This window comes from Macaca fascicularis, chromosome 12 (genome assembly GCF_037993035.2).
Source record: "Macaca fascicularis isolate 582-1 chromosome 12, T2T-MFA8v1.1".
NCBI classification, from domain to species: domain Eukaryota; kingdom Metazoa; phylum Chordata; class Mammalia; order Primates; family Cercopithecidae; genus Macaca; species Macaca fascicularis.
Window position 1 is genome coordinate 137,617,649 of NC_088386.1, and position 26,201 is coordinate 137,643,849.

Consider the following 26,201-nt stretch of genomic DNA (forward strand, 5'->3'; position numbering starts at 1 on the left):
AGAAAGGCCCTACTGGGCCCAATGAAGGCGCTTCTCTCCCATTCAAAGCCAGCTCTGTCCTCAGTCTAAGAAAAGTGAAGCGTTCCACAAACAATTTTCAGGTCAATTTTTACTAGTGTCTAAAAGACATTTAGGAGAATTCCAACTGATTACCATTTACAGTGATCACAATGAAACTACTCAGAGTTATCACTGAACTTCAGTAAAAAATACAACAGAGTACCATCAGGACACTGATGGCAGCGAGAGGGCAGGAGACTGCTCTATCACTCTGCTCATGTCTATACTGCCAAGGTCCCCACCACACCCCCGCCCGGGGCAGAAGAGGCAGCGTGCAGATCTCTGCTGCCGGGAAAGAGCTCCTGAAGTCGTGGGATCTGGATACCGCTGGAGACGGGGCCTTCCGCGGGTCTCCCACCTCTCGAGGGACTACAGGGAGAGGCGTCTCCAGTGGGCAGCCTTGGGTCACTTCCACAGCTCCCCCAGCGGCTTCTCTGTGGCAGTGTGGATGGCGTCCTCAGAGAGCACACGGATGTCCTCGTGGACAGCTTCAATGCTTTTGGAAGCATCCACCATCTGTTCCCACCGGGGTTTCGGGAGAAAGAGGCTCATCAGCACATTCCAGGCTGGGCGTGGGAGCCCACACCTGTAATCCCAGCACTTTGGGAGGCCCACGAGGGAGGACTGCTTGTACCCAGGAGTTCAAGACCAGCCTGGGCTACACAGGGACACCCAACCTCTGCAAAATAATTGGCACCACTGTACTCCAGTCTGGGTGACGCAGTAAGACCCTGTCTCAAAACACCACCATGTTTCATTCTGTCCTCCGTGCTCGTGTGGATTTCACACAGGCCAGGCTCTGGAAGGCCAACCTGAACCTCCTGGCAGTGTGGTGACCTCTGGGATACCCCACACCTCTCTGAACCTCAACCTTGATAGTACCCACGGTACAAAGCCACCCGGCATTCCTGCCACAGCCCTGATGCAGGAGAAACATGACGTGCCAACTGCCCACTCCTGCTCTCAGCCGACCTGAGCCTCCTTGTGACCCCAACCCCGATGAGTGCCCACTTGCAGGAGTGAGGCATAGCCCTCAGCACAGCCAGGCCCACCCAGCCCACCAGCTCGCAAGCAGTGAGTGGGAAGCACAGAGGGCAGACCCTGCCCTGCCCACGCTCCTGGGCACTGCCTAGAACGTAAGGAAGTTCCGCAGCAGCCAGACAGGACCGATGCAACACTGGGCCTGACCCGTCCCTGAGGAGAAGATGAATTTGGTCCTAACAGCTGTGCCGTACAATGGCGTGAATGGTGCGAGGAACGTGGGGAGGGCATGAGCACGCGGGACGGCCTTCTCTGCACCAAGGCAGGCAGTGAGAGGAACTCGGAAGCACTGGCGTCTCAACGGCGTCTCGGCTTCTGCTGTCAGGTGGCGCAGGACCCTTCTCAAGCTTCTTGAGAGATTTCCGGGATACCCCACACCTCTCTGAACCTCAACCTCAACAGCAAATTCTAGAAAATCTGCCAGAAGCGTGGAAGGCACTGGGAAGAGTCTAACCATTTCATGAGGTGTGACTGTGATGGAAGGAGAGTGACCCTCTACACAAAAGCCGCCTTCCCAGATGCCACTCACCGGCCACTGTGCAGCCACACAGCTGTCGCCCAGAACCACCCAAAATGAGCCTCTCCGGGCAGCTGACTGCCAGAGGGCATGCCGCACGGCCAGAAAAGGGTGCTGCTATCCCGCCTGTGTTCCGGGAAACGAAAAGCTGTGACCAGCATCATCTGCAGGCACAGCCGGTCAGGCTGGGGCAGGCCCTCGAGCACTGCTGTGTGGAGCTCAAGGGACAGAAGCTCTGCGGGCCGTGGCCACGACGACAGTGCTGGCGCCGGACGTGCCAGAAGCCGTGGCTGCTGTCTGGAAAGAGGCCACGTGGGCGGCGGTGGGCACAGGCGACTGGAGCCTGGGGGAGAGGTGGGGGCTGTGGTTGGGAGGAGCAGAGGCGTGCCTGCGTGTCCACTGGGAGGGGAGAGCCCAGCGTCCTGGGAGTAGACAGAGTAGAGCCAGACCTGGGACTGCTGAGACTGAAGGAGGCAGGGCTGAAGGGAAAGCCAGCACACGGCACCCTCCTGAACTCAGCCAGGTGCGGCCGCAGCGCCCACGCCCAGCGGGAGGCCTGTACCAGAGGACACAGTGGCAGGAACAGCCTGGCACTCATGTCTGAAGAGGGGCTGAGGCTGTGGAGGATTGTGCAGACTCTCACCTGACCCACCAGACAAAGCGCCAAATGTCAACATTTAGCAAAACTCACCGGATTAGAATTTGCTGGCACTAGCTGGGTGCAGTGGTTCACACCTATAAACCCAGTACTTTGGGAGGCCGAGACGTACAGATCGCCTGAGGTCAGGAGTTGGAGACCAGCCTGACCAACGTGGAGAAACCCTGTCTCTACAAAAATGCAAAAAAAGTTAGCCAGGCATGATGACAGGTGCCTGTAATCCCAGCTACTCGGGAGGCTGAGGCAGGAGAATCACTTGAACCCAGGAAGTGGAGGTTGCAATGAGCCGAGATGGCGCCACCGCACCCCAGCCTGGGCGACAGAGCAAGACTCTGTCTCAAAAAAAAAAGAATTTGCTGGCACTGAGAACCCCTGAACGACTACTCCCGGGGCTCCGCATCTGGGAAGACCAGACAGAACGGCAGCAGCTCTGCTGGTGCGCCTGTGCCAGTCACCACAGGGTGTAATCCTGAGCCACTGCTCGACGGTTCCTACTTCCTACTGTGCAGTTCTGGGATTCTCACCTTCCAGTTCAAAGTCGCGTCTCTCATGAGCTGGTGGAAACACCGGAGGGCCCGCTCCTGGAAAGCCCTGTTCTCGTAGCGCTCATGGCCATACGCTCCCCGCTTGGCAGCATCTGCCAACTGTAACTGGAGGAACAGGACCAGGTCGGGTTTGGGAAGGCCCACGTCTGGCTGTTTACACCAATCTAGGGAAAAATTCTGCCAACAAAGAACCCAACAGTTAAAGCTTAGTGTGGTCTAGGTTTTTGTTTCAAAAGTCATAAAAACGGGAAAAAATTTGGGGACATTTGGTGAGGCACCAAGACGTGAGACTGTTTATATGGTGGCTCGTGTTTAATTTTTAAAACCTCAAATTAAAGGTTTTGCTTTCTCCAATGTCACCTTCTCGTTTTTCCTTTGTAAACAGACAAGTGGACAGAAACGTAGGCAGGTAGAATGGCTCCCGGTCCCCGCCACCCACAGCCCAGGCCCCACGGAGGCCCTCCCAGCGCAGCTACAGGCCCGGTGGCCAGGAGGAAACAGCCTATGTACAGAGCCCCTGGAGACCCCCGGCCTAGGACGCCTACGGCAAAGAGCAGCTGGGTCCGGACACAGGCACGGGGTCCTTGGCAGTGTCCTTTCTGCCATACACAGGCCAGGGTCTCATCCCCCATGGAAGAACAGGAAGGAGACAAACTCCTAGAGCCTGCTGTGTGCCAGCCCTGTGCCAGCCTAGCCTCCCCCACTGGCCCTCCTTGCCAGGGCTGTGCAAACACTCTCTGTCCCTCCCTTACTCATCCCATCTCCCTCCAAATGCTGTCCTGTTTCCGGAGGAAAGGTAGGACTGGAAAGGCTGTGACTCCAGGTCATCACACAACAGCACCATAAGCTGAGGGAAGGCGTCCACCAGCACCTCCCACAGGGCCTGCGGCTGTCAGTCGATCCGCACAGCAGGAAGAAGCAAAGGAATCATGAGTCTTGTTCTCCTTATTACACAACTTAATACTTCAGAGGGGAAGGACTCAAGCTAACACATGAGAAATGGCAGAATTAAAAAGTGAGGGCATGGCCAGGCGCGGTGGCTCACACCTGTAATCCCAGCACTCTGGGAGGCTGAGGCGGGCAGATCACAAGGTCAGGAGATCAAGACCATCCTGGCTAACACGGTGAAACCCTGTCTCTACTAAAAATACAAAAAATTAGCCAGGCTTGGTGACGGGCGCCTGTAGTCCCAGCTATTCGGGAGGCTGAGACAGGAGCCAAGATCGCACCACTCATACTGCACTCCAGCCTGGGTGACAGAGCGAGACTCCATCCAAAAATAAAATAAAAATAAAAAGTGAGGGCGGTTATCATGAAACATAACCACATTATCTTTCTTTTTACTGTCTCTTTAAGGGACAGAGCTGGGCGCAGTGGCTCACAGCTGTAATCCCAGCACTTTGAGGGGCTGAGGCAGGAGGATGACTTGGGCCCAAGAGTTGAAGGTTACAGCAAGCTTTGATTGTTCCACTGCACTCCAGCCTGGGCAACAGAGGGAGACCCCCTCTTGCAAAAAAAGGGGAAAAAAAAGTACTACAAATGAACCATCTTTGAAAATGCATCTGGGCGCTGGGCGCAGTGGCTCACGCCTGTCATCCCAGCACTTTGGGAGGCCGAGATGAGTAGATCACTTGAGGTCAGGAGTTTGAGATCAGCCTGGCCAACATGGGAAAACCCCGTCTCTACTAAAAATACAAAACTTAGCTGGGCACGGTGGCGTGTGCCTATAATCCCAGATACTCGGGAGACTGAGGCACGATAATCGCTTGAACCCAGGAGGCAGAGGTTGCAATGAGCTGAGATCACACCACTGCACCCAGCCTGGGTGACAGAATGAGACTCCATCTCAAAGAAAAAAAAAAAAGAAAAGCATATGGAAAATATAATCCAAATAACAACTGTGGTTCTATCTGTGAAACAATCTCTAGCTGCATAAATGTTTGCTCTTCTTACTGATAAAACCAAATTAATCTAGCAAAGAGATAAAAGGAATTTAAGAATCACAAAACTCTGCAGAGTAATCGGAGGCATGTCACTCGTACTCGCATTCAAGGGCAGTCCTGGGTCCACACACCTGTGCTCGCCCGACAGGAGGCCAAGTGGCACTCACCTCCTTGGCACCGGTGAAGGCCACACCAGAAAATGCATATCTGTCCACGATGAGGGTCACACCCTGGCTCAACTTTTCCTTAATTAAGGGCCTGAAAAACAGAGGATGCTCCTGAGCCCTGGTTCTGGTTTCATAGGCCTTGAACTGTCAAGCTTAAATTATCCCAACAGGCCGTGCGTGGTGGCTCACGCCTATAATCCCAGCACTTTGGGAGGCTGAGGCGGGTGGATCACAAGGTCAGGAGATCGAGACCATCCTGGCTAACACGGTGAAACCCCATCTCTACTAAAAATACAAAAAATTAGCTGGACATGGTGGCAGGCACCTGTAATCCCAGCTTCTCAGGAGGCTGAGGCAGGAGAACTGCTTGAACCCAGGAGGTGGAGGTTGCAGTGAGCCGAGATCACACCACTGCACTCCAGCCGGGGTGACGGAGCGTCTCGAGACTCCATCTCAAAAAAAAAAAAAGAAATTTATCCCAACAATACAACTCAGAAATCTCATACGACAACAGATACAGCACAGTGATTTGTAACCTTATTTTTAATCCAAAAAGGTCGGGATCTTCTCCAGAAGATGCCATTCCCACACCTCCAACAAAACCCGACATGGAAAAGATAACCTCACTAAATAGTAACAAACACAACTGGTAAACTTCAATGTTCCAGAAACACCGCAAGGGAAAGGGGAAGCATTGTCAGCCGTCTGGGCAGAAAGGCCAGCACTACCCTGTCCAGGAAGAGGAAAGCACAGGCAAAGAAGCACAGGCAAAGAAGAGAGCAGAGGATGGTGGCAGGGGAAGCGCGGGTACAGCCAGCAGGTGACTCGTCCATGCTTATGACCCCTAACCTGGACTGCAAGGATGTTCTCTACCAAATACCACAAGTCCACCATCACCCCTACAGCCGCCAAGATCACGGATGTACAAAGACATGGGACCCAACACTAGTGAGAAGCACTGCTCAAGACAGAGAAAGAAAAGTCTGATTCAATCGACTCAGCCAGTCTCACTGGGGCCTTCAAATCATAGGGGCACCCACATAAGGAGTCAACTGGCCTCTGACAAAGCAGCAGAAGGACGCAATGGCGCAAAGGCAATTTCCTCAACAAACGCTGCTGGAACAACTGGACATCCTCATGAAACAGCATAAATTAGAGCAGACCGTATACCTTCCACAAACATAAATTCAAAATGAATCACAGGCCGGCACAGTGGCTCACGCCTGTAATCCCAGCTCTCAAGAAGGCAGAGGCAGGAGGAGAGCTTGAGCCCAGGAGTTCAACACCTGCCTGGGTAATATAGTGAGACCCTGTTCTCCACAAAAAGGGGGGGAAAAAAAAAGACAAAATGAATCACAGACCCAAATGTTAAATGCAAAACTATGTAACTCCTAGACAATAACACAGGAGAAAACTTAGATCACCTGGGGTTTGGCAGACTGTTTAGATACAAAACCAAAGGTACAACCAATGAGAGAGTTGATTAAGATGAACTTCACGAAAATAGAAAACTTTCTGCTTTGTGAGAGACACAGTCAAGAGAAGGAACGGAAGCCGGGCGTGGTGGCTCATGCCTGTGAGCCCAGCACTTTTGGAAGCCATTTGGCGGGATGGATCCCTTGAGGCCAGGTGTTTGAGACCAGCCTGAGCAACAACAGTAAGACCCCCATCTCTACAAAAAATGTAAACATCAGCCAGGGATAGTGGCATGCACCTATAGTCCTAGCTACTCCAGAGGCTGAGGCAAGAGGATCACTGGAACCCAGGAGTTTAAGGCTACAGTAAGCTGTGATCATGCCACAACATTCCAGCCTAGGCAACAGAGCAAGACATTTCTCTTTAAAAAAAATAAATAAATAAGGCTGGGCAGGGTGGCTCATGCCTCTAATCACAGCACTTTGGGAAACAAGACAGGAGGATTGCTTGGGTCCAGGAGTTCAAGACCAGCCTGGGCAACAATGGTGAGACTCCATCGCTACAAAAAAATTTTACAAACATTAGCCAGGTGTGTTAACATGCCTGTAGTTGCAGCTACTTGGGAGGCTGAGGTGGGAAGATCACTTGAGGTCGAGGCTGCAGTAAGCTGTGATTGTGCACTGCACTCAGCCTGCATGACAAAGAGAGACCCTGTCTAAAAAAAGAAGAGAAAAAGGAAAAGACAAACCACAGCATAGGAGAAAATATGTATAAAAGACACATTTTATAAAGGACTGGTATCTCAAGCATACACAGAATTCTTAAAACTCAAAAATAAGAAAACAACCAACCCCCTTAAAAAGTGGGTCAAGGCTGGGCGTGATGGCTCATGCCTATATTCCCAACACTTTGGGAGGCGTAGGCATGGTTCATCACTTGAGGCCAGGAATTTGAGACCAACCTGGACAACATGGTGAAACCACATCTCCTCAAAAAATACAAAATTGGCCAGGCACGGTGGCTCACGCCTGTAATCCCAGCACTTTGGGAGGCTGAGGTGGGTGGATCACCTGAGGTCAGTTCAATACCAGCCTGGCCAACATAGTGAAACCTCATCACTAATTACAAAATAGAAAAATTAGCCGGGCATGGTAGTAGGCACCTGTAATCCCAGCTACTTGGGAGGCTGAGAAAGGAGAATTGCTTGAACCTGGGAGGCATAGGTTGCAGTGAGCCAAGATCGCCCCACTGAACTCCAGCCTGGGCGATGAAAAAGAAACTGTCTCAAGAGGAAAAAAAAAAAAAGAAATACAAAACGTAGCATGGTGGCATGCACCTGTAGTCCCAGCTACTTGGGAGGCTAAGGCAGGAGGATCGCTTGAGCCTGGGAGGTAGAGGCTGCAGTGAGCCAAGACCGTGCCACTGTACTCCAGCCTGGTTGAGACCCCGTCCCAAAAAAAAGAGTGGGCCAAAGCACTTAACAGATACCTCATGAAACCAGATATACAGATGGCAAACAAGCATATGAAAAGATACTCCACATCATACGTCAACAGGGAAACGCAAACCAGAACAATGAGGTACCACACACCCCTTTCAGAATGGCAAACATCTGAACACTGACACCACCAAATGCTGGTGAGGATCTGGAGCAGTAGGAACCCTCGTTCACTGCTGAGGAGAATGCAAAATGCTGCAGCCACTCTGGAAGACAGTTTAGCACAAGCTTGTCCAACCCGAGGCCCCCAGGCTGCATGCAGCCCAACACAAATCCATAAGCTTTCTTAAAACATTATGAGATTTTTTTCTTTAAGCTCATCAGCAATTGTTAGTGTATTTTATGCGTGGCCCAAGACAGTTCTTCCACTGTGGCCCAGAGAAGCCAAAAGACTGGACACCCATGGTTTAGCAGTTATTTACAAAAATAACAGTCTTACCACATATTAAAGCAATGGTATTCCCTGGCATTTACCCAAAAGAAGTGAAAGCTTATGACCACACAGAACCCTGCATGAGGATGTTTATAATGGTTTTATAACTGCCAAAACTTGGAAGCAACAAAGATGTCCTTTAGTAGGTGAATGAACTATGGTACATCCAAACAATGGACTATTAATTAGGGAAAATAAGACATGAACTATTGGTCGGGCATGGTGGCTCACGCCTGTAATCCCAGCACTGTGGGAGGCCGAGGTGGGAAGATCACTTGAGGTCAGGCGTTCAAGACCAGCCTGGCCAACATGGTGAAACCCTATCTCTACTAAAACATACAACTTAGCTGTGCATGGTCGTATGCGCCTGTAATCCCAGCTACTCAGGCAGCTGAGGCAGGAGAATTGCTTGAATCCGGGAGGCGGAGGTTGCAGTGAGCTGAGACTGCGCCATTGCACTCCAATCTGAGCAACACAGCGAGACTCTTGTCTCCAAGCCATGGTTAGACATAGAGGAAACTTAAATATCTATTAGGGAAACAAGTAACCTGTAGCAGAACAGATGGACAAAAGAGATGTAGCCTTGGGTACCTGGGATAAGATTATCTAAAAAGTAAAATCAGGATTATTCTTCATTTTAAATTGGGCATACATATACGTGTTTCATCACTTTTCTACAAAGCCACAAAAAGCAAAATCAGAAGAACAATTGCCTCCATAAAATCTAGACGTGTTAAAAAGATTATAAAAATTGTCTCATTTTCATTTAAGACTTCGAGTGGGAATAGCCTTTCCAAGCAAGACACAAAGCTAAGCCAGAGGAGAATAATGCAGCGTTTCATGTAACACGGATGAGGAGGAACCAGTGAAAGTTCACCAGCAGGGAACAGGCTAAATGTACCGTGGAACAACTTTTCTAGAGAACATGCTACAACAATGAAAAAGCATGAGAAGGGCAGAGTTAGGGGATCTGTCAGTGCAGAAATCTGTAAGGCAGAGTTAGAAAGTTGCCAAATAATTTGTATGGTATGACCTCATTTATGTTAAAAAACAAAATTCTAACTATAGTAGTTTCTACATATGTATATAAACATAAAAACATCTGAAAGAACACACATGAACATTAAGTGTTGAATGAAGAGGAAACCTACTACAATGACTTAAAACAAAAAAGGTGGCAGGAGAGTTCATATAAACTATAACCTTCAGTTACTAATGTATCAATATCGGTTATCAATTTTAACAAATGTAACATAATACAGCACATAAATAATAGGGAAGGGGGAAGGCAGGGGTAGTATGTAGGGAGCTCTCTACATACTCTACTTTTTGATCAATTTTTCTGTATACCTAAAGCTATCTTTAAAACATTAAGTCTATGAGGCCAGGGGTTTGAGACCAGCCTGAGCGATATGGTGAGACCTTGACTCTACTTTAAAAAAAAAATTAGCTGGGCTTGGCAGCATGCACGCACGGTCCAACCTGCTCGGGATGCTGAGGTGGGAGGACTGCTTGAGCCTAGGAAGTTGAGGCTGCAGTGAGCCATGATCGTGTGACACTGCACTCCAGCCTGGGCCACAGAGCAATACCTTGTCTTAAAAAAAAAAAAAAAAGGGGCCAGGTGTGGTGGCTCACACCTGCTGTAATCCCAGAACTTTAGGAGGTCAAGGCAGGCAGATCACAAGGTCAAGAGAGACCATCCTGGCCAACACCGTGAAACCCTGTCTCTACTAAAAATACAAAAATTAAATTAAAAAATAAAATAAATTAAAAATACAAAAATTAGCTGGCTGTGGTGGCACGCGCCTGTAGTCCCAGCTAGTTGGGAGGCTGAGGCAGGAGAATCCCCTGAACCCGAGAGGCAGAGATTGCAGTGAGCCGAGATCGCACCTCTGCCTGGTGACAGAGTGAAACTCCGTCTAAAAAAATCCGAAAAACTTAAGTCTATTAGTTATGGGGTGTGGGGAGCAGGAGGAAGAAACAGCATTCGTTAGTGCCCTTTGGGAACTAGGGGCTTCACCACCTCTGATCACAGGACTGCTAAATAAAAGAACCTGAGGCCCTAGCATGACTGTCATTGTCATTCAGAATCAAGTGCGGCATTCACTGTATCTCAGGAGGAAGGAAAGTGGCCGGGGCAGGGGCAGCAATGTACAATGGTTTTTACACTTGTTCCCAGCGATTTGCAGAAAAAAGCAGGTGCACCGCGTGATCCTCCACGTCACTTTTCTTTTCCAAGTAGGAACTCAGAAGTTTGCCGATTTCCGTTGATCTTTCTAGAAAAAAAGAGAAACACACAAAATACAAGTGAGATCAGGCTTTCCCTCTACATGACAATATAGTTTGGGCTGAATTTCTCCTGGACTCAAGTCTCACTTTGAGTTTTACTTTACTAAATCTCCAGACAGGTTTGGCTCTTCTGCGGAAGTCAAAGGAATTTCTCTGAGAAAGAACAGCAATCTGCAGACAAGCTGGGATGAAAAATGCTTTAGGAAAAAAGAACTCGGGAAGAAAGTGGAGACTTCAAAGCAAGCATTTATAAAATTTGTGGACTGGGTGGCCTAGGATTAAGGTCAATGCTTCACTTGAAAACTTTAAAATATATGCTATAAAACCCCTGAAAGCGCGAACAGTCATCAAACAAAACACAACACCCGAAACATCCACAAAAATGACACATGGACTACAAAAGAACTGGAGGAAACTTTTGGGGTCGAGACCACGGTTTCGCGCGGGTTTACACGTCAGTCATCACCACACCCCGCACTTCAAGACACGCGGCGTGGGCCGGGGGCGGTGGCGCGCGCCTGTGGTCCCGGCTACTCGGGAGGCTGAGGCGGGAGGATCGCTTGAGCCCGGGAGGTCCAGGCTGCCGTGAGCCGAGATGGCGCCACTGCATTCCAGCCTGGCCGACACGGCGAGAGCCCATCTTTTAAAATAAAAACCGCGCAGTTCACAGCACGTCGACCGCAGGCAACTAAGCTTAGGAGCAAAGAGTCCCTGGGAAGGCAGAGGCGCCGAAAGCCGCCGCGCACCCCCACCCGCCGCGCGCACCCACCCGGGAACCGGAGCAGTTCGGCGCGGTGGCCCGCGGCGCACAGCGTTTCCACCAGCTTGCGGCTCTGCGTGCTCTTCCCCGCGCGGTCCACGCCCTCCAGCACTATGAGAGCCCCGCGCCGGGCCGCCATGACTGTCCACCGCCCGCCCCCTGCGTCTCCACACCTCCTTCCGGAGCTCCCATTGGCCGGCATCAACAGCGCGCACCGTGATTGGCTCGCATTTCCCGGCCTCAGCCGGATTCGAAGGGATTGGCCGGGGCTGGGGCGAGGGCGACGCGCTGTGGGACCGACACTCGCGCCTGCGCCCTGGGCCTTGCCGTCACTGGAGCAGCGTCCTGGGCTTCCGGGGCGGAAACCGGTGCCCGGTGTCCCATGCGGGCCTCCGTCCTCGGGCTAGCAGAGCCTTTCGCTTCGGGAGAGCCGGTGACGCCGCGCGGGCTGGATGGCTGCAGACGCTGGGTCAGGGCGCGGACGAGCGGGGGGCAGGGTCGGAGGGGCTCCCGGGCGCTGCCCGGGCAGCGTCGCCTCTCGTTGGCTCCTGGCTGCGCGCAGCGGGCCCGACTCTCACGGCCCTGCGGTGCCCGCTGCACGCGCGAGGGCTCCGGTCCCGCGGCGCGCGAGACGCACGAGCGAGATGCCTTCCGAAGCGCGGGGCCCAGTGCCCAGGCTCAGCCGGGGCGCCTCCCAGAGCTCACCTGGAGCCCACCCCGACTGCGTTCTGGAAACGCTGTGTTTGACAGCAGGGGCAGGATAGGGGGCTGTGTAGACACTGGCTACCTGGCAGTTGTAGTAAAACCGTGGGGTTGATAAATGTTCACCATTGTTCCTGAAGCGCAAAACTGCAGGGCTCTGAAAAGTCCGTGTGTGTGTTTGTGTTGTTGTTTTGTTGTTGTTTTTTGTTGTTGTTTTGTTTGAGACGGAGTCTCGCTCTGCCGCCCAGGCTGGAGTGCAGTGGCGCGATCTCGGCTCACTGCAACCTCCGCCTCCCGGGTTCAAGCCATTCTCCTGCCTCAGCCTCCCGAGTAGCTGGGACTACAGGCGCCGCCACCACACCCGGCTAATTTTGTGTATTTTTAGTAGAGGCGGGATTTCACCGTGTTAGCCAGGATGGTCTCGATCTCCTGACCTCGTGATCCTCCGCCTCGGCCTGCCAGAATGCTGGGATTACAGGCGTGAGCCACCGCGCCAGGCCAAAAAGTCCGTTTTAAAAGATGATGTATACAAATTATAGCACGGAGAGAGAACGGGCAAGTTGTTTCCTCTTTCCATGCCTCCAACTCCTCTGAAATGTGGGTCATGATGGTAAGAGGAAAAACTGTCTCTGCTATAGAGAGGTGGAAAAAGTCCCGCGAAGTGTCCCTGGCATCTAGAAAGCGCTCAGTCGTGTTTGCTGTTATCTTAGGGATATCTGGCTGCCTGGACATTTCTCAGATGAGACTTTTTGTTATTTTAGATACCTAAATTACTATCTTTATGTGCCAAATTGTAGGTTGTCAGCTAGACCTCACTTTCTGCTTAGCAGAAGAAAAGGTAGGAACTGCATTTCCCAGAATCATCTGTGTAGCTCTGTATTACAGCCTGCCAGAGAGAGGCACTCATACCTTTGGAGGTGATTATTCTTGGGAGGCACTCTCAGCCAGAAATATAGATGAAATTCAAGGCTGTTTGCTAATGAGCTTTTGAGAACCACCTGCCTCACTGATGTAGACCAAGAGATTGCTGGTAGCTTTCTAGTGTTGAGTTTGCATTGGCTTTGCCATGAGCTCTTGAGACCTCCACCCACTTCAGTGCTTTGGGCTGAGGTCATTGGCAACAATTTCCCTGACTTTGCTCCCAGCCTTTGTGTAAGCCCATTATCACTGCATACCTAGAGTAGCTTTGTGTTTTCCAGTAGCTGAACCCTGCCCAATTCAGTTTGGGGTTCTGGAAGGATGTGGGTTATATTATTATTACCAGTTATGCCCTTTTTTCCTTTTTAATTTACTTTTATTTTTATTTTTTTTGAGATGGAGTCCTGCTCTGTCGCCCAGGCTGGAGTGCATTGGCGCAATCTCGGCTTACTGCAACCTCCACTTGCCGGGTTCAAGCGATTCTCCTGCCTCAGCCTCCTGAGTAGCTGGGATTATAGGTGCCTGCCACCACCCGCCTGGCTAATTTTTGTATTTTTAATTTATTTTATTTTTTAATTTAATTTTTTTTTTTTTTTTTGAAACGGAGTTTCTCTCTTGTGGCCCAGAATGGGGTGCAATGGCATGATCTCGGCTCACTGCAACCTCCACCTCCCGGGTTCAGCCTATTCTGCCTCAACTCCCAAGTAGCTGAGATTACAGGCGCCTGCCACCACGCCCAGCTAATTATTGTATTTTTAGTAGAGATGGGGTTTCACTATGTTTGCCAGGCTGGTCTCGAACTCCTGACCTCGGGTGATCCACCCATGTCAGCCTCCTTAAGTATTGGGATTACAGACGTGAACCACCGCACCCGGCCTGCCCTTCCTTGACGTCCAGCTTAGCTGTGAGACTTCCAAATGGTGATGTAAAGTATTCTGCTGTCTTGTGCCCCGTTCAGGCAGAAGCTCTAAAAGGTGTTTTGTGGTTTAGTCCCTCCCTTTCTGCCCCCAGCATGAACACAGCATGTGCACAGTGAGAGCTGATTTTTCACCCCAGATCCTGTAACAAAGGCACGTGAAGTACAGCCGTCAGCAAGAAGTAAGCCATTGTGATTTCGAGTCACTGAGACTTCGGGATCCTTTGTTACCACAGCACAACCTAGCGAACGCTTACAAGTACTAAGAATGGTACTTATTATTCTCTTACATAGATAATCAAAGTAATATCCCTTTTTTCTGATTGATACCTCCTTATAAAATACCATCTTGTTGCCCTCCAAAGGATGAAGGGGATTGTAGTAAGGAAGACCACGTTCCCGGGGCTGGGCGAGGCTGCAGTACTGCCTCTTGTCAGGTCCAGGAGGACTCAGCAGGCTGATGAGGAGGAACACAGGGCATCCGTGTTGGTGCATGCATGGCTTTCCTGGCTCCCCTGGGACGGGAGGAAGGTGAGGATGGAGGGAATCTGGCTGGCTGGGCCTTGTGTACTGGGGAGTGGAGGACCCTTTTGACTGCAGGGATTGCTGAAGCACATGAGCATCTTGAAGTGTGTTAATAAGATACAAGAAACACTTTTCCTATTCCAGCACGGTGTACCTCTCGTAGGATGCTTTTTAGCACAGGTAGCGGAATACCAGCCAGCCCACTGTGGCTCAGAGCATTAAGGTATTCAGTCATCTGACATTACATGAAGTCCAGTGTTAGGCAGGAGCTCTGTGACTCAGGACATCAGGTTGGTCCACATTCTAGCAGTTCTCTTGGTGTTCCTGCCTGATCACAGGATGACCGCCACACCCCGGCCTGCTGACCTCAGTCCTGGTGTGGGCGTAGGAGGGTCTATGTGGCTGAGAATCCAGTGTCCTTCGTACTGCCACGCTGACAGCCTCAGCCTGATTTCCAGCACTGTCTGTCCTGGAGCAATGGGTGCGAGAGTCACTCCACAAGACCCTGGAGGCCCGATAGGCGAGTAGATCCACTTCATGGGTGAAATGTGGGATGCTGGGTCTGTGTGGTCAGAGATAATAGGTGAAATGGAGTTGGCCACAGGCTGATAATTGCAGAAAGATGCAGGTGGACACATGGGTTCATTAGGTTCTCTGCTTGCTTGCTTTTTTTTTTTTTTTTTTTCTCCAGACAGAGCCTCGGTCTGGGGACATTTGGATTGGGATGGGGGTACTAACAGCATCTAGTGGGTATAGGCCAGGGATGCTGGGTAAACATCCTATGAAGCATGATGTGGCCCCACACAGTGAAATGTCATCAGACCCAAAGTGTCCCTTGTGCCAAGGTTGAGAAACTTGCTCTAAGCAGACCACAGCAGGCACGAGCCATCTCTCTGGCAGTTTTGTTTTGTTTTTTTTTCCAGACAGAGTTTTGCTCTTGTTGCCCAGACTGGAGTGCAATGGCGCAATCTCGGCTCAATGCAAACTCTGCCTCCCAGGTTCAAGGGATTCTCCTGCCTCAGCCTCCCAAGTTGCTGAGATTACAGGTGCCACCACCACGCCCAGCTAATTTTGTATTTTCGGTAGAGATGGAGTTTCACCATGTTGGCCAGGCTGGTCTGGAACTCCTGACCTCAGGTGATCCACCTGCCTCAGCCTCCTAAATTTAGTATTGGGATTACAGGCGTGAGCCACTGTGCCTGGCCCTCTCTGGCAGTTTCTAAAATAAGGTCCCTTCAAAAGCGTTTGCCAGTTTTGTGTGTGTGAATGAAAGAAGACAAATTGGTCTCTGGGAGAGTTATATTTAATATATGATATGTGAGGGCCAATAACCCTTAATAATAAATATATTTTTTTAGACAAAATACATGAAGACCAGTTTCTACATAGAGAATCAGTAAAAGATGGCCGGGCGCGGTGGCTCACGCCTGTAATCCCAGCACTTTGGGAGGCCGAGGCGGGCGGATCACGAGGTCAGCAGATCGAGACCATCCTGGCTAACACAGTGAAACCCCGTCTCTACTAAAAATACAAAAAATTAGCCGGGTGTGGTGGCGGCGCCTGTAGTCCCAGCTACTGGAGAGGCTGAGGCAGGAGAATGGCGTGAACCCAGGAGGCGGAGCTTGCAGTGAGCCAAGATCGCACCGCTGCACTCCAGCCTGGGCGACAGAGCGAGACTCTGTCTCAAAAAAAAAAAAAAGAGTCAGTAAAAGATATAAAGCAGAAAAGGATGGAAGAACTACAAATAGGCAACAAATATGTTTAAAAAATGTTTAGCTTCACTTAAAATGAAATAAATATGATTAAGACATTTAAGGTTGGCTTCCCCCCCCACCCATGAGTTTAGCGAAGGTTAAAAATTTTAAAAGCCTGATGAAATCTAGGGTTGGCCGAAGTATGGAAAACACAACCAGTGGCCATGCCGCTTGGTGTAACCTTCCCTTTGGGCAATTCATTTAAAAGTATCAGCCCTTAAAATGTGCAATACTAGGCCAGGCATGGTGGCTCATGCCTGTAATCCCAGCACTTTGGGAGGTCGAAGTGGGTGGATCATGAGGTCAGGAGTTCGAGACCAGCCTGGCCAACATAGTGAAACTCATCTAATAAAAATACAAAAAAAATTAGGCTTGGTGGCGGGTACCTGTAATGCCAGCTACTCGGGAGGCTGAGGCAGGAGAATCACTTGAATCTGGCAGGCAGAGGTTGCAGTGAGCTGAGATTGCGCCACTGCACTCCAGCTTGGGCAAAACAGACTCTGTCTCAAAAAAAAAAAAAAAAAAAAAAGCAATACTCTCTGAGCCTGCAGTACTGTTTCTTTCTTTCTTTTCTTTTTTTCTGTTTTGAGAGGCGCCCGGCCCTACCAGTTCTTTAGAAAAAATTATTAGAAATGTACTGCAGGCCAGGCGAGATGGCTCACGCCTGTAATCCCAGCACTTTGGGAGGCCAAGGCGGGTGGATCACGAGGTCAAGAGATCAAGACCATCCTGGCTAACATGGTAAAACCCCGTCTCTACTAAAAATACAATAAATTATGTGAGGCTGAGGCAGGAGAATCGCTTGAACCCAGGAGGTAGAGATTGCAGTGAGCTGAGATCACGCCACTGCACTCCAGCCTAGCAACAGAATGAGACTCCATTGCAAAAAAAAAAAGGACTGGTGAGACAATGTGATATCCTTGCTCCTCCTCCCATTGTTCGGTAGGGGTATAATGTTTCTCCCATTCAATCTGGGTTGGCCCCAGTGACTTGCTTGACCAATAGAATGTAGTCAGGTGATGTCTTGGGGCTACCAAAGTGAGGTCACCCAGGCGACTTCCACCCCAGCCTCCTGGGACTCAGACCTCCTGCTGCTGAGACTGCTGTGCTGGAGAGGCCACATGCGGGTGTTCTGGCCCACGGTGCCAGCTGACGTCAGCCTTCTAGCCACCCCGGTGATCTCTGTTCTGTCACACTGGACAGGATTACCCAGTGGAGCTGCTGAAATTCCTGGCACACTGTCACACGTAACAAAATGGTTCTGGGCCGGGCATGGTGGCTCACGCCTGTAATCTCAGCATTTTGGGAGGCCGAGGTGGGTGGATCACAAGGTCAGGAGTTCAAGACCAGCCTGGCCAATTCGGTGAAAGCCCATCTCTGCTAAAAATACAAAAAGTATCTAGGCGTGGTAGCACACGCCTGTAGTCCCACCTACTCAGGAGGCTGAGGCAGCAGAATTGCTTGAACCCAGGAGGTGGAGGTTGCAGTGAGCCGAGATCGTGCCACTGCAGTCCAGCCTGTGTGACAGAGCAAGGTTCTGTCTTAAAAAAAAAAAAAAAAGTTTTTTTAAACGACTAGGTTTTCAGGAGTCTGTAAGGCGGTCTGTAAGGCGGTGATACATAATGGTGGCAGATACACGCAGTTATATGTATAGCCATGTTCATTAGAGCATGATTTATGATACTGAAAGATTGGGGACATCTGTAAGGAGTTTGTTGAAGTCTGATACGCCACCACAATAAAATAAATCTAGTCAATGGGACAAAGCAGGGTGAGTAAAGCAGGGCCAGATGTTCACAAAGAGTATTCAGCTAAAAACGTAAGTCAGCTCACACCTGTAGTCCCAGCATCGCGAAGGCCAAGGCAAAAGGATTGCTTGAGCCCAGCAGGTCAAGCTGCAGTGGACTGTGATCACACCACTGCACTCCAGCCTGTGACAATGTGAGAGCCTGTCTCAAAAAACAAAACAGGCTGGGCTCGGTGGCTCACGCCTGTAATCCCACCACTTTGGAAGGCCGAGATGGGCAGGTCATGAGGTGAGGAGTTCGAGACCAGCCTGGCCCCACGTAGTGAAACCCCGTCTCTACTAAAAATACAAAAAATTAGCCAGGTGTGGCGGTGGGTGCCTGTAATCCTAGCTACTCGGGAGGCCAAGGCCGAGGAATCGCTTGAACCTGGGAGGTGGAGGTTGTAGCAAGCTGTGATCTCGCCGCTGCACTCCAGCCGGGGTGACAGTGCAATATGCCATCTCAAAAACAACCTACAAACAAAACGAAAAGTAAGTAGTAGAAAAATGGTACTGTGACTCAATAAAAGAACAACCCAATGAAAAAATGGGCAAAAGTGCTGGGCACGGTGGTTCATGTCTGTAATCCTAGCACTTGGGGAGGCTGAGGCTGGAATAGTGCTTGAACCCAGGAGTTGGAGACCAGTCTGGGCAACATAGATACCCCAACTCTACAGAAAAATTTAAAAATCAGCCAGGTGTCACAGTGCGTGCTTATAGTCCCAGACATTCAGGGCTGAGGCAACAGGTCCTTTGAACCCAGGAGGTGGAGGCTGCATGAGCCATGATTGTGCTACTGCACTTCAGCCTGGGTGACAGAGCGAGACCCTGACTCTAAAAATAATAATAACGGAGGCTGGGCATGGTGGCTCACGCCTGTAATCCCAGCACTTTGGGAGGCTGAGGCCGGCAGATCACGGGTCAAGGAATAGAGACCATCCTGGCAAATGTGGCAAAACCCTGTCTCTACTAAAAATACAAAAATTAGCTGGGCATGGTGGCAGGCACCTGTAATCCCAGCTACTTGGGACGGAGAGGCAGGAGAATCGCTTTAACCCGGGAGGCAGAGGTTGCAGTGAGCTGAGATTGCACCATTGCACTCTAGCTTGGGTGACAGAGCGAGAGACTGTGTTTCAAAATAATAGTAATAATAATAATATAATAACCAAAAATTGGAAACAACCAAGATGCTCTTTGATAAGTACATGGGTAAACTGTGGAACATCCAGACATTGGAATATTTTTCAAATTAAACATGAACTAGCTATTAAGCCACGGAAAGGCATGCTGGGGCCTTAAATGCATGTTGCTGAGTGAAAGGAGCCATCCTGAAAGGGCTCACACTGTATGATTCCAATTACACGACATTCTGGGAAAAGCAAACTATGGAAACAGTAAAATGATCAGTGGTTGCCAGGGGCTTCAGGGGAGGGGAGAGGGATGAATAGGGAAGCGCAGGGGATTTTTAGGGCCCTAAGACTATGCTGTATGACATGTAATGGGGGCAGCTGACATCATACGTTTGTCAAAACCTGTAAGAATGCATCAGGCACCGGGCGCGGTGGCTCATGCCCGTAATCCCGGCGTTTTGGAAGGCCGAGGCTGGTGGATCACCTAAGGTTAGGAGTTTGAAACCAGCCTGGCCAACAGGGCGAAACCTCATCTCTACTTAAAACACAAAACTTAGCCAGGCGTGGTGGCGCCTGCCTGTAGTCCCAGCTACTTGGGAGGCCGAGGCAGGAGAATCGCTTGAACCCAGAAGACGGAGGTTGTAGTAAGCCAAGATTGCACCACTGCACTCCAGCCTGGGCAAAGAAGCCAGACTCCATCTCTAAACAAACAAACAAATAAATAAATAAAGCACAAGGCAGAATGAACTCTTATGGAAATAATGATGGACTTTGGCTAATAATTATCAATATTGTTTCATCAGTTGTAACAAATGTAACACATTAATGCAAAATGTTTATAATAGAGGAGTGTGTGTGTGTGTGTGTGTGTGTGTGTGTGTGTGTGTGTGGCAGGGGGAGTATATGAGAACTCTACTTTCTGTTCAATTTTTCCATAAACCTAAAACTGATGGAAAAATAGTCTATAATTAAATGAAGCCAGTAAGGATGCACTCAAACTGCTAACATTAGGACTGAAAGGTGAAAAAGGCAATCACAGTCCTGCCCCCTGGGGAGGTGGGAAGCTACAAGTTCCTGTATGGTTTGATTTTTTTGTTTTTGAGACGGAGTCTTGCTCTTGTTGCCCAGGCTGGAATGCAATGGCACAATCTCGGCTCACCACAACCTCCACCTCCTGGGTTCAAGCGATTCTCCTGCCTCACCCTCCCAAGTAGCTATTACAGGCAGCTGCCGCCACACCAGCTAATTTTGTATTTTTATTAGAGATGGGGTTTCTCCATATTAGGCTGGTCTCGAAATCCCGACCTCAGGTGATTCACCCACCTCGGCCTCCCAAAGTGCTGGGATTACAGGCGTGAGCCACCACACCTGGTCAATTTTTTTTTTGTTTTTTGTTTTTCTTTTTTTTGAGGAGTTTCGCTCTTGTTGCCCAGGCTGGAGTGTAATGGCCTGACCTCAGCTCACTGCAACCTCCACCTCCCAAGTTCAAACGATTCTCCTTCCTAAGGCTCCCAAGCAGCTGAGATTGCAGGCATGTGTCACCACACCCGGCTAATTTTGTATTTTTATTAGAGACGGGGTTTCTGCACGTTGCTCAGGCTGGCCTCAAACTCCTGACCTCAGGTGATCTGCCCACCTCGTCCTCCCAAAGTGCTGGGATTACAGGCATGAGCCACCGCACACCAAGCATTTTTTTTTTTTTTTTTTTTGAGATGGAGTCTTACTCTGTCAACCAGGCCGGAGTGCAGTGGCGTGATCTCAGCTCACTGCAACCTCCGCCTCCCGTCATTCTCCTGCCTCAGCGTCCTGAGTAGCTGGGACTACAGGCGCCCGCCACCACGCCCAGCTAATTTTTTTGTATTTTTAGTAGAGACGGCGTTTCACCATGTTAGCCAGGATGCTCTCCATCTCCTGACCTCATGATCCGCCTGCCTTGGCCTCCCAAAGTGCTGGGATTACAGGCATGAGTCGCCACACCCGGCCTTCTGGCTCTGTTGTCCAGGATGGAGTGCAGTGGCACGATCTCGACTCACTGCAACCTCTGCTTTCTGGGCTGGTTCAAACAATTCTTGTGCCTCAGCCTCCCAAGTAGCTGGGACTACAGGCACCTGCCACCAAGCTTGGCTAATTTTTTTTGTATTTTTAGTAGAGACGGGGTTTCACCATGTTGGTCAGGCTGGTCTCCAACTCCTGATCTCAGGTGATCCGCCTGCCTCGGCCTCTCGAAATGCTGGGATTACGGGTGTAAGCCACCATGCCCGGCCTGCATTTTTATAATGAACATAATAGTGGCAACAACATTGTTTCTGGTTTTCAGTATTTGACTGGGGTTTAGGGAAGAGTTCACCAAGGGGGACATAACTTGTTTTTTTAGATGGGAGTCTCTGTCACCCAGGCAAGAGTACAGTGGTTTGATCATGACTCATTGCAGCCCAGACCTCCTGGGCTCAAGCCATCCTCCCACCTCAGCCTCTCATGGTGATCATACAGATTTGAGTCACAGCACCTGGCTTACTGTCTTTAAAAATGCAGTTTAAATAATGAAAGTACTGCTCCTGGCTGGGCGCGGTGGCTCAAGCCTGTAATCCCAGCACTTTGGGAGGCCGAGACGGGTGGATCATGAGGTCAGGAGATCAAGACCATCCTGGCTAACACGGTGAAACCCCATCTCTAATAAAAATACAAAAAACTAGCCGGGCGAGGTGGTGGGTGCCTGTGGTCCCGGCTACTCGGGAGGCTGAGGCAGGAGAATGGTGTAAACCCAGGAGGCGGAGCTTGCAGTGAGCCGAGATCCGGCCACTGCACTCCAGCCTGGGTGACAGAGCGACACTCCGTCTCAAAAAAAAAAAAAGTACTGCTCCTTTGATCAGGTTATGCTAATTTGTGTGACCAGCAACGCTGCATCTCTGAAGTCAAGGACGTGGCTATGGGTGGGGCAGGGGATTCTGGGGCCTCTACACTTTCCATCTAGTGGTCGTCAGTTCTTGGGGCCTGGGGAGCCTTTCGGATGTTCTCTTGAGATCACAGGGAATAGAGACAGGACTGGGAAGTGACACACACTTCACCCATTAAAGACCTGCCAGAGATGAGTTGGAGTCCCAGCTTGGGGGTGTCCAGCTGTGAAGTGGGAAGAGGAGAAACATGGGTACTGGTGAACACTGCATGACGATGTTACACAAAGTTAGGAGGCAGAGAAGAATCCCCCCAAAAACTAATATTTAAACATTTTTAATTATTTTATTTTATTTTTTAAGATGGAGTCTCGCTCTGTCACCCAGGCTGGAGTGCAGTGGCACGATCTCAGCTCACTGCAACCTCCACGTACCGGGTTCAAGTGATTCTCCTTCCTCAGCCTCCTGAGTAGCTGGGATTACAGGCACCAGCCATTATGTCCAGCTAAGTTTTGTATTTTTTTTCTGAGACGGAGTCTCGCTCTGTTGCCCAGGCTGGAGTGCAGTGGTGCAATCTTGGCTCACTGCAAGCTCCGCCTCCCAGGTTCACACCATTCTCCTGCCTCAGCCTGCCGAGTAGCTGGGACTACAGGCGCCCGCCACCACGCCTGGCTAATTTTTTTGTATTTTTAGTAGAGACGGGGTTTCACTGTGTTAGCCAAGATGGTCTTGATCTCCTGACCTCGTGATCCACCCGCCTCGGCCTCCCAGAGTGCTGGGATTACAGGTGTGAGCCACTGTGCCTGGCCAGTTTTGTATTTTTAGTAGAAATGGGGTTTTGCCACGTTAGCCAGGCTGGTCTCGAATTATTGACCTCGTGATCCACGGGGTTTCACCCTGTTAGCCAGGATGATCTCGGTCTCCTCACCTCGTGATCCGCCCGCCTCATCCTCCCAAAGTGCTGGGATTACAGGCGTAAGCCACCGCGCCTGCCCAATTTTATTTTACTTTTGAGATGGAGTCTTGCTCTGCCACCCAGGCTGGAGTGCAGTGGTGCAATCTCGACTCACTGCAACCTCCGCCTCCCAGGCTCAAGCGATTCTCCCGCTTCAGCCTCCCTAGTAGCTGGGATTACAGGCACCTGCCACCATGCTTGGCTAATTTTTGTATTATTATTTTGAGACGGAGTCTTGCGCTTGTCACCCAAGCTGCAGTGCAGTGACGTGATCTCGTTTCACTGCAACCGCCACCTCCCAAGTTCAAGTAATTTTCCTGCCTCAGTCTCTGAGCAGCTGGGATTACAGGTGCCCGCCACCACGCTCCAGTAATTTTTGTACTTTTAGTAGAGACATGGTTTCACCACGTTGGCTAGGCTGGTCTCAAATTCCTGCCCTCAAGTGATCTGCCCGCCTCGGCCTCCCAAAGTGCTGGGATTACAGGCGCGAGCCACCGCGCCGAGTCCTAAACATATTTTAATTATGTTTCTCCAGTATTTTTTTTTCTTTAAAAAAATTTTTTTGGAGACAGAGTCTTGCTCTGTCGGCCAGGCTGGAGTGCAGACGTGATCTCCGCTCACTACCACCTCTGCCTCCCGGGCTCAGCCTCCGGGGTAGCTGGGACTACAGGCGTGCACCACCACGCCCGGCTAATTTTTTTTTTTTTTTGTATTTTTAATAGCCTCGGGGTTTCGCCACGTTGGCCAGGCTGGTCTCAAACTCCAGGCCTCAAGTGATCCGCCCGCGTTGGCCTCCCAAAGTGATGGGATTACAGGCGTGACACAGCGTGCCGGCCCTCTCCAGTATTTTTGCATGCATCTTACTGCACACCTTTGCACGCCATCTTATTAACTATATCATACTGCTTGCACGTGCCGTTTCGGCCAAGGCATCCAGATGGTGCCGGTGCTGCCTGCCTCGACAGGTGGCAGCAAAGGAGCTGGTGCCCTCACTGGTGCTGGGCGGGGCGGCCGCTTTCCTTTGAGGGAAGGGGCGGCCTTGCCCGGGGAGGGCGCCAGGGTCCAGGCCCTGAGGGAGGGGACAGCTCGCTCCGGCCACGCGGTGCCGGCCCTCGGCTCAGGCCGGGCTGAGGCCCCGGAGGCTCGGGGTCCGGAGGGAAGGCGCTGAGCCAGACAGGCCCCAAGGAGCCTTCGGGAAGGTGGGGCCTCGTGGCGGCCTGTCCGGGATCCTGGCCGGGAGCAGCGCCGTCAGGACGTGCGCGAGGTCTCCGGGGCCACGTGTTGGCGTCTGGTGGCCCTGGGGTCGCTGGCAGGTTCGGAGGGGAGACGCCCACCTGGGTGCCTTGGGCTGTACGGCGGGCGGCGGGGCCGGGAACCCCTGCTCCTCCTCGGCCTCCGATCTGCTGCGGCCCTGGGTCCAGCTCGCTGCACGACGCCGCCACCACGACCTCCGCCCGGGCCCCGCAGCCCGCCGCCCGCCGGAAGCCTAGGGGCGTGTCAGGCCCCGCCCCCGACCGCGGCCAATCAGCGCGCGCGACTCATGAATAGTGAGCGCGCTGGCACCGCCCCGCCCCCGCCTCCCGCGGCACCGCCCGCCCGCGCAGACCCCGAGCGCGGCCGCGGACGAAGATGGCGACCGCCATGTACTTGGAGCACTATCTCGACAGTAAGCGCGCTCCGCGGGCCCCGCGCCCGCCGCCCACGCGGAGCTCCCAGTGCCGCAGCCCCCCGCGCGCCGGGCACCGCATGCAGACCCCGTGGGCTCGGGAGGGCGGCGGGCGCTGCCGGGTGCGACTTGGGGCGCGCGGACGGGGCGGGGCAGGGCCGCAAGAGAGGGGAGGGCGCGGGGGGCGGGCGAGGGGGGTCCCGCCGGCTCGGCCGCGCCAATTCCAGGTGCGTCACGGCGGGGCGGGGCCGGGTGGGGCGGGGCTTGCGGACTCGTCCCGCCCATAGCTTAGGTCCCGCCCCCACCCAGGCCCCGCCTCGTCTCCGCCCCCAGCTCCGGCCCCGGCCCCGGCCCCGCCCGTTCCCGGCCCCGCCCGTCCCGTCCGGTCTGCAGGTCGAGCTGACACCCGCTGCGGGGCTCCGGGGCTTGGGGGCTCCGGAGTTTGGGCCCCCGCCTGGCTGTGCGCCGGCCTCTTGTGTGACCGCGGCTGGGGAGGGCGTGCGGGCCACGGGGCGTCTCTCCCCGGCCCTGGGGACTGCAGCTCGGAGACGTGGAGGGCGGCGCCGAGTCGGCCCTGGTGGGCGGGCGGTGCTGTGTCCAGGTGGCAGCAGGTCGGCGCCCCCAGCGGCTGAGCGATGGTGCTTTCCCTCACTCTACAGACCAGGGAAGGCCCAGCGCTGCCCGGCAGACTGCTCAGGGTCCCCCGCTCGTAGAGGGGCAGAGCCCACGCGGGACCCCTGACGTCGGCCCGGAATGGGCACAGCTTTGGGGTCGCGGTGTTTGGGGTTGTGCTTGGTGACTCTGGAGGGCCCTTATGTGGGCGCTGCACTGGGGATCTTCGTGGTCTTCGGCCTGGCACTCGCCCAGGAGCTGAGACAGTGGCGAGTGAGCCGTGGCCTGGAGTTGGAGACCCTTGCCCTAGAGGAACGCCCTGTTCTGCCCATGTGCTCTGCTGTCTCGTGGGGGTCTGAGTAGTGGGGGGTTCCCCGGGTAGAAGAGTCAAAACCGGGAGCACGCTGGAGGAGAAGCCTTCTCCATCCTGGTGCCCAGCCAGTGGGCTGGCCTCCCAACGAGGGTTGACTGTGTGTGTGCCTGGGAGGCTGCGCCTCTGTCCTCTAGGGGACCTGGGAAAACACGGGCTGGAAGCATCAGATGCATAAGATAGTGTTAGGTTTAAAATGATTGCCTGGTAACTGTGAACAGCAGATAGGAGAGTGGCCAAGACCGGAAGAGGCAGCCCCCCTCAGGAGCCTGTGTCAGCTGTGCAGGGGGCAGAGGTTGGCCTGCTCTAGGGGATATCAGTGCAGACTGGAAAACAGCACGGGGGTCTTCCTGGCAGACTGTTGGGGATGATTGCGATAGCCACAGGGACTATTTAAGTAAAATTAAAAATTGAATAGCGCTAGTTCCATTTCCAGTGCTCAGTAGCTCGGGATGGCCACCACTGTCTTGGGCAGCTCAGAGAGAGAGCATTTCTTTTCTTTTTTCTTTTTATTTTTTTTTTGAAATCGAGTCTCACCCTGTTGCCCAGGCTGCAGGGTGTGATCTCAGCGCACTGCAACCTCCGCCTCCCAGGTTCAAGCAGTTCTCATGCCCTAGCCTCCCGAGTAGCTGGGACTGTAGGTGTGCAC

At 52.1% G+C, this 26,201-nt stretch overlaps 2 protein-coding genes and 1 long non-coding RNA gene across 27 annotated transcripts in view; 1 reads left to right on the top strand and 2 right to left on the bottom strand.

Moving 5' to 3' along the window:
• Positions 1-94: 94 nt before the first annotated feature.
• On the bottom strand, positions 95-11,488 carry DTYMK (deoxythymidylate kinase). Of its 5 annotated transcripts, none has more exons than XM_005574893.4 (5): positions 11,337-11,488; positions 10,446-10,554; positions 4,932-5,022; positions 2,801-2,926; positions 95-576 (listed from the first exon to the last, which is right to left on the bottom strand). In XM_005574893.4, exons 1-5 carry the CDS (start codon positions 11,464-11,466, stop codon positions 466-468), a joined length of 567 nt encoding a protein of 188 aa, XP_005574950.2. In that variant the 5' UTR covers positions 11,467-11,488; the 3' UTR covers positions 95-465. The 5 variants fall into 5 exon arrangements, with proteins under 5 accessions (XP_005574950.2, XP_005574949.2, XP_015288606.1 ...); XM_005574892.4 differs by having other exon boundaries at positions 2,801-2,998; XM_015433120.4 differs by having other exon boundaries at positions 4,896-5,022.
• Positions 11,489-11,682: 194 nt separating this feature from the next.
• ING5 (inhibitor of growth family member 5) overlaps positions 11,683-26,201 on the top strand; it is a 39,344-nt gene continuing 24,825 nt past the window's right edge. For 9 of the 19 annotated variants that reach the window (XR_012421695.1, XR_012421697.1, XM_005574896.4 and 6 more), the window contains exon 1: positions 24,508-24,570. Coding sequence is in view for 8 of the 19 variants with exons in the window: in XM_005574896.4 (XP_005574953.1) it covers positions 24,534-24,570 (37 nt within the window). In the remaining 11 variants the exon portion in view is untranslated. Of the gene's footprint in view, positions 11,797-13,998; positions 14,135-14,228; positions 14,395-24,507; positions 24,693-24,929; positions 25,452-26,201 lie in introns of those variants that run through there. The other 10 variants (XR_012421698.1, XM_045368141.3, XM_074010840.1 and 7 more) reach the window with 6 other exon arrangements.
• Positions 14,038-24,360, bottom strand: LOC135966663 (uncharacterized). Of its 3 annotated transcripts, XR_012421702.1 has the most exons (3): positions 24,239-24,360; positions 17,978-18,402; positions 14,038-14,950 (listed from the first exon to the last, which is right to left on the bottom strand). It is a non-coding gene; the product is annotated as an uncharacterized lncRNA (long non-coding RNA). The 3 variants fall into 3 exon arrangements; XR_012421701.1 differs by lacking the exon at positions 17,978-18,402; XR_010580202.2 differs by lacking the exon at positions 14,038-14,950 and having other exon boundaries at positions 17,790-18,402.

Bases quoted from the DNA above. Each gene is read 5' to 3' on its own strand.
- DTYMK (XM_015433119.4), bottom strand. From the start codon at position 11,466: ATGGCGGCCCGGCGCGGGGCTCTCATAGTGCTGGAGGGCGTGGACCGC. The intron at 2,999-4,895 runs GTGTGTGGACCC...CTTTGTTGGCAG, and splicing joins CTCCTGTCGGGCGAGCACAG to AATTTTTCCCTAGATTGGTG. The intron at 577-2,800 runs GTGAGAATCCCA...CGGTGGGAACAG, and splicing joins ACGCGACTTTGAACTGGAAG to ATGGTGGATGCTTCCAAAAG.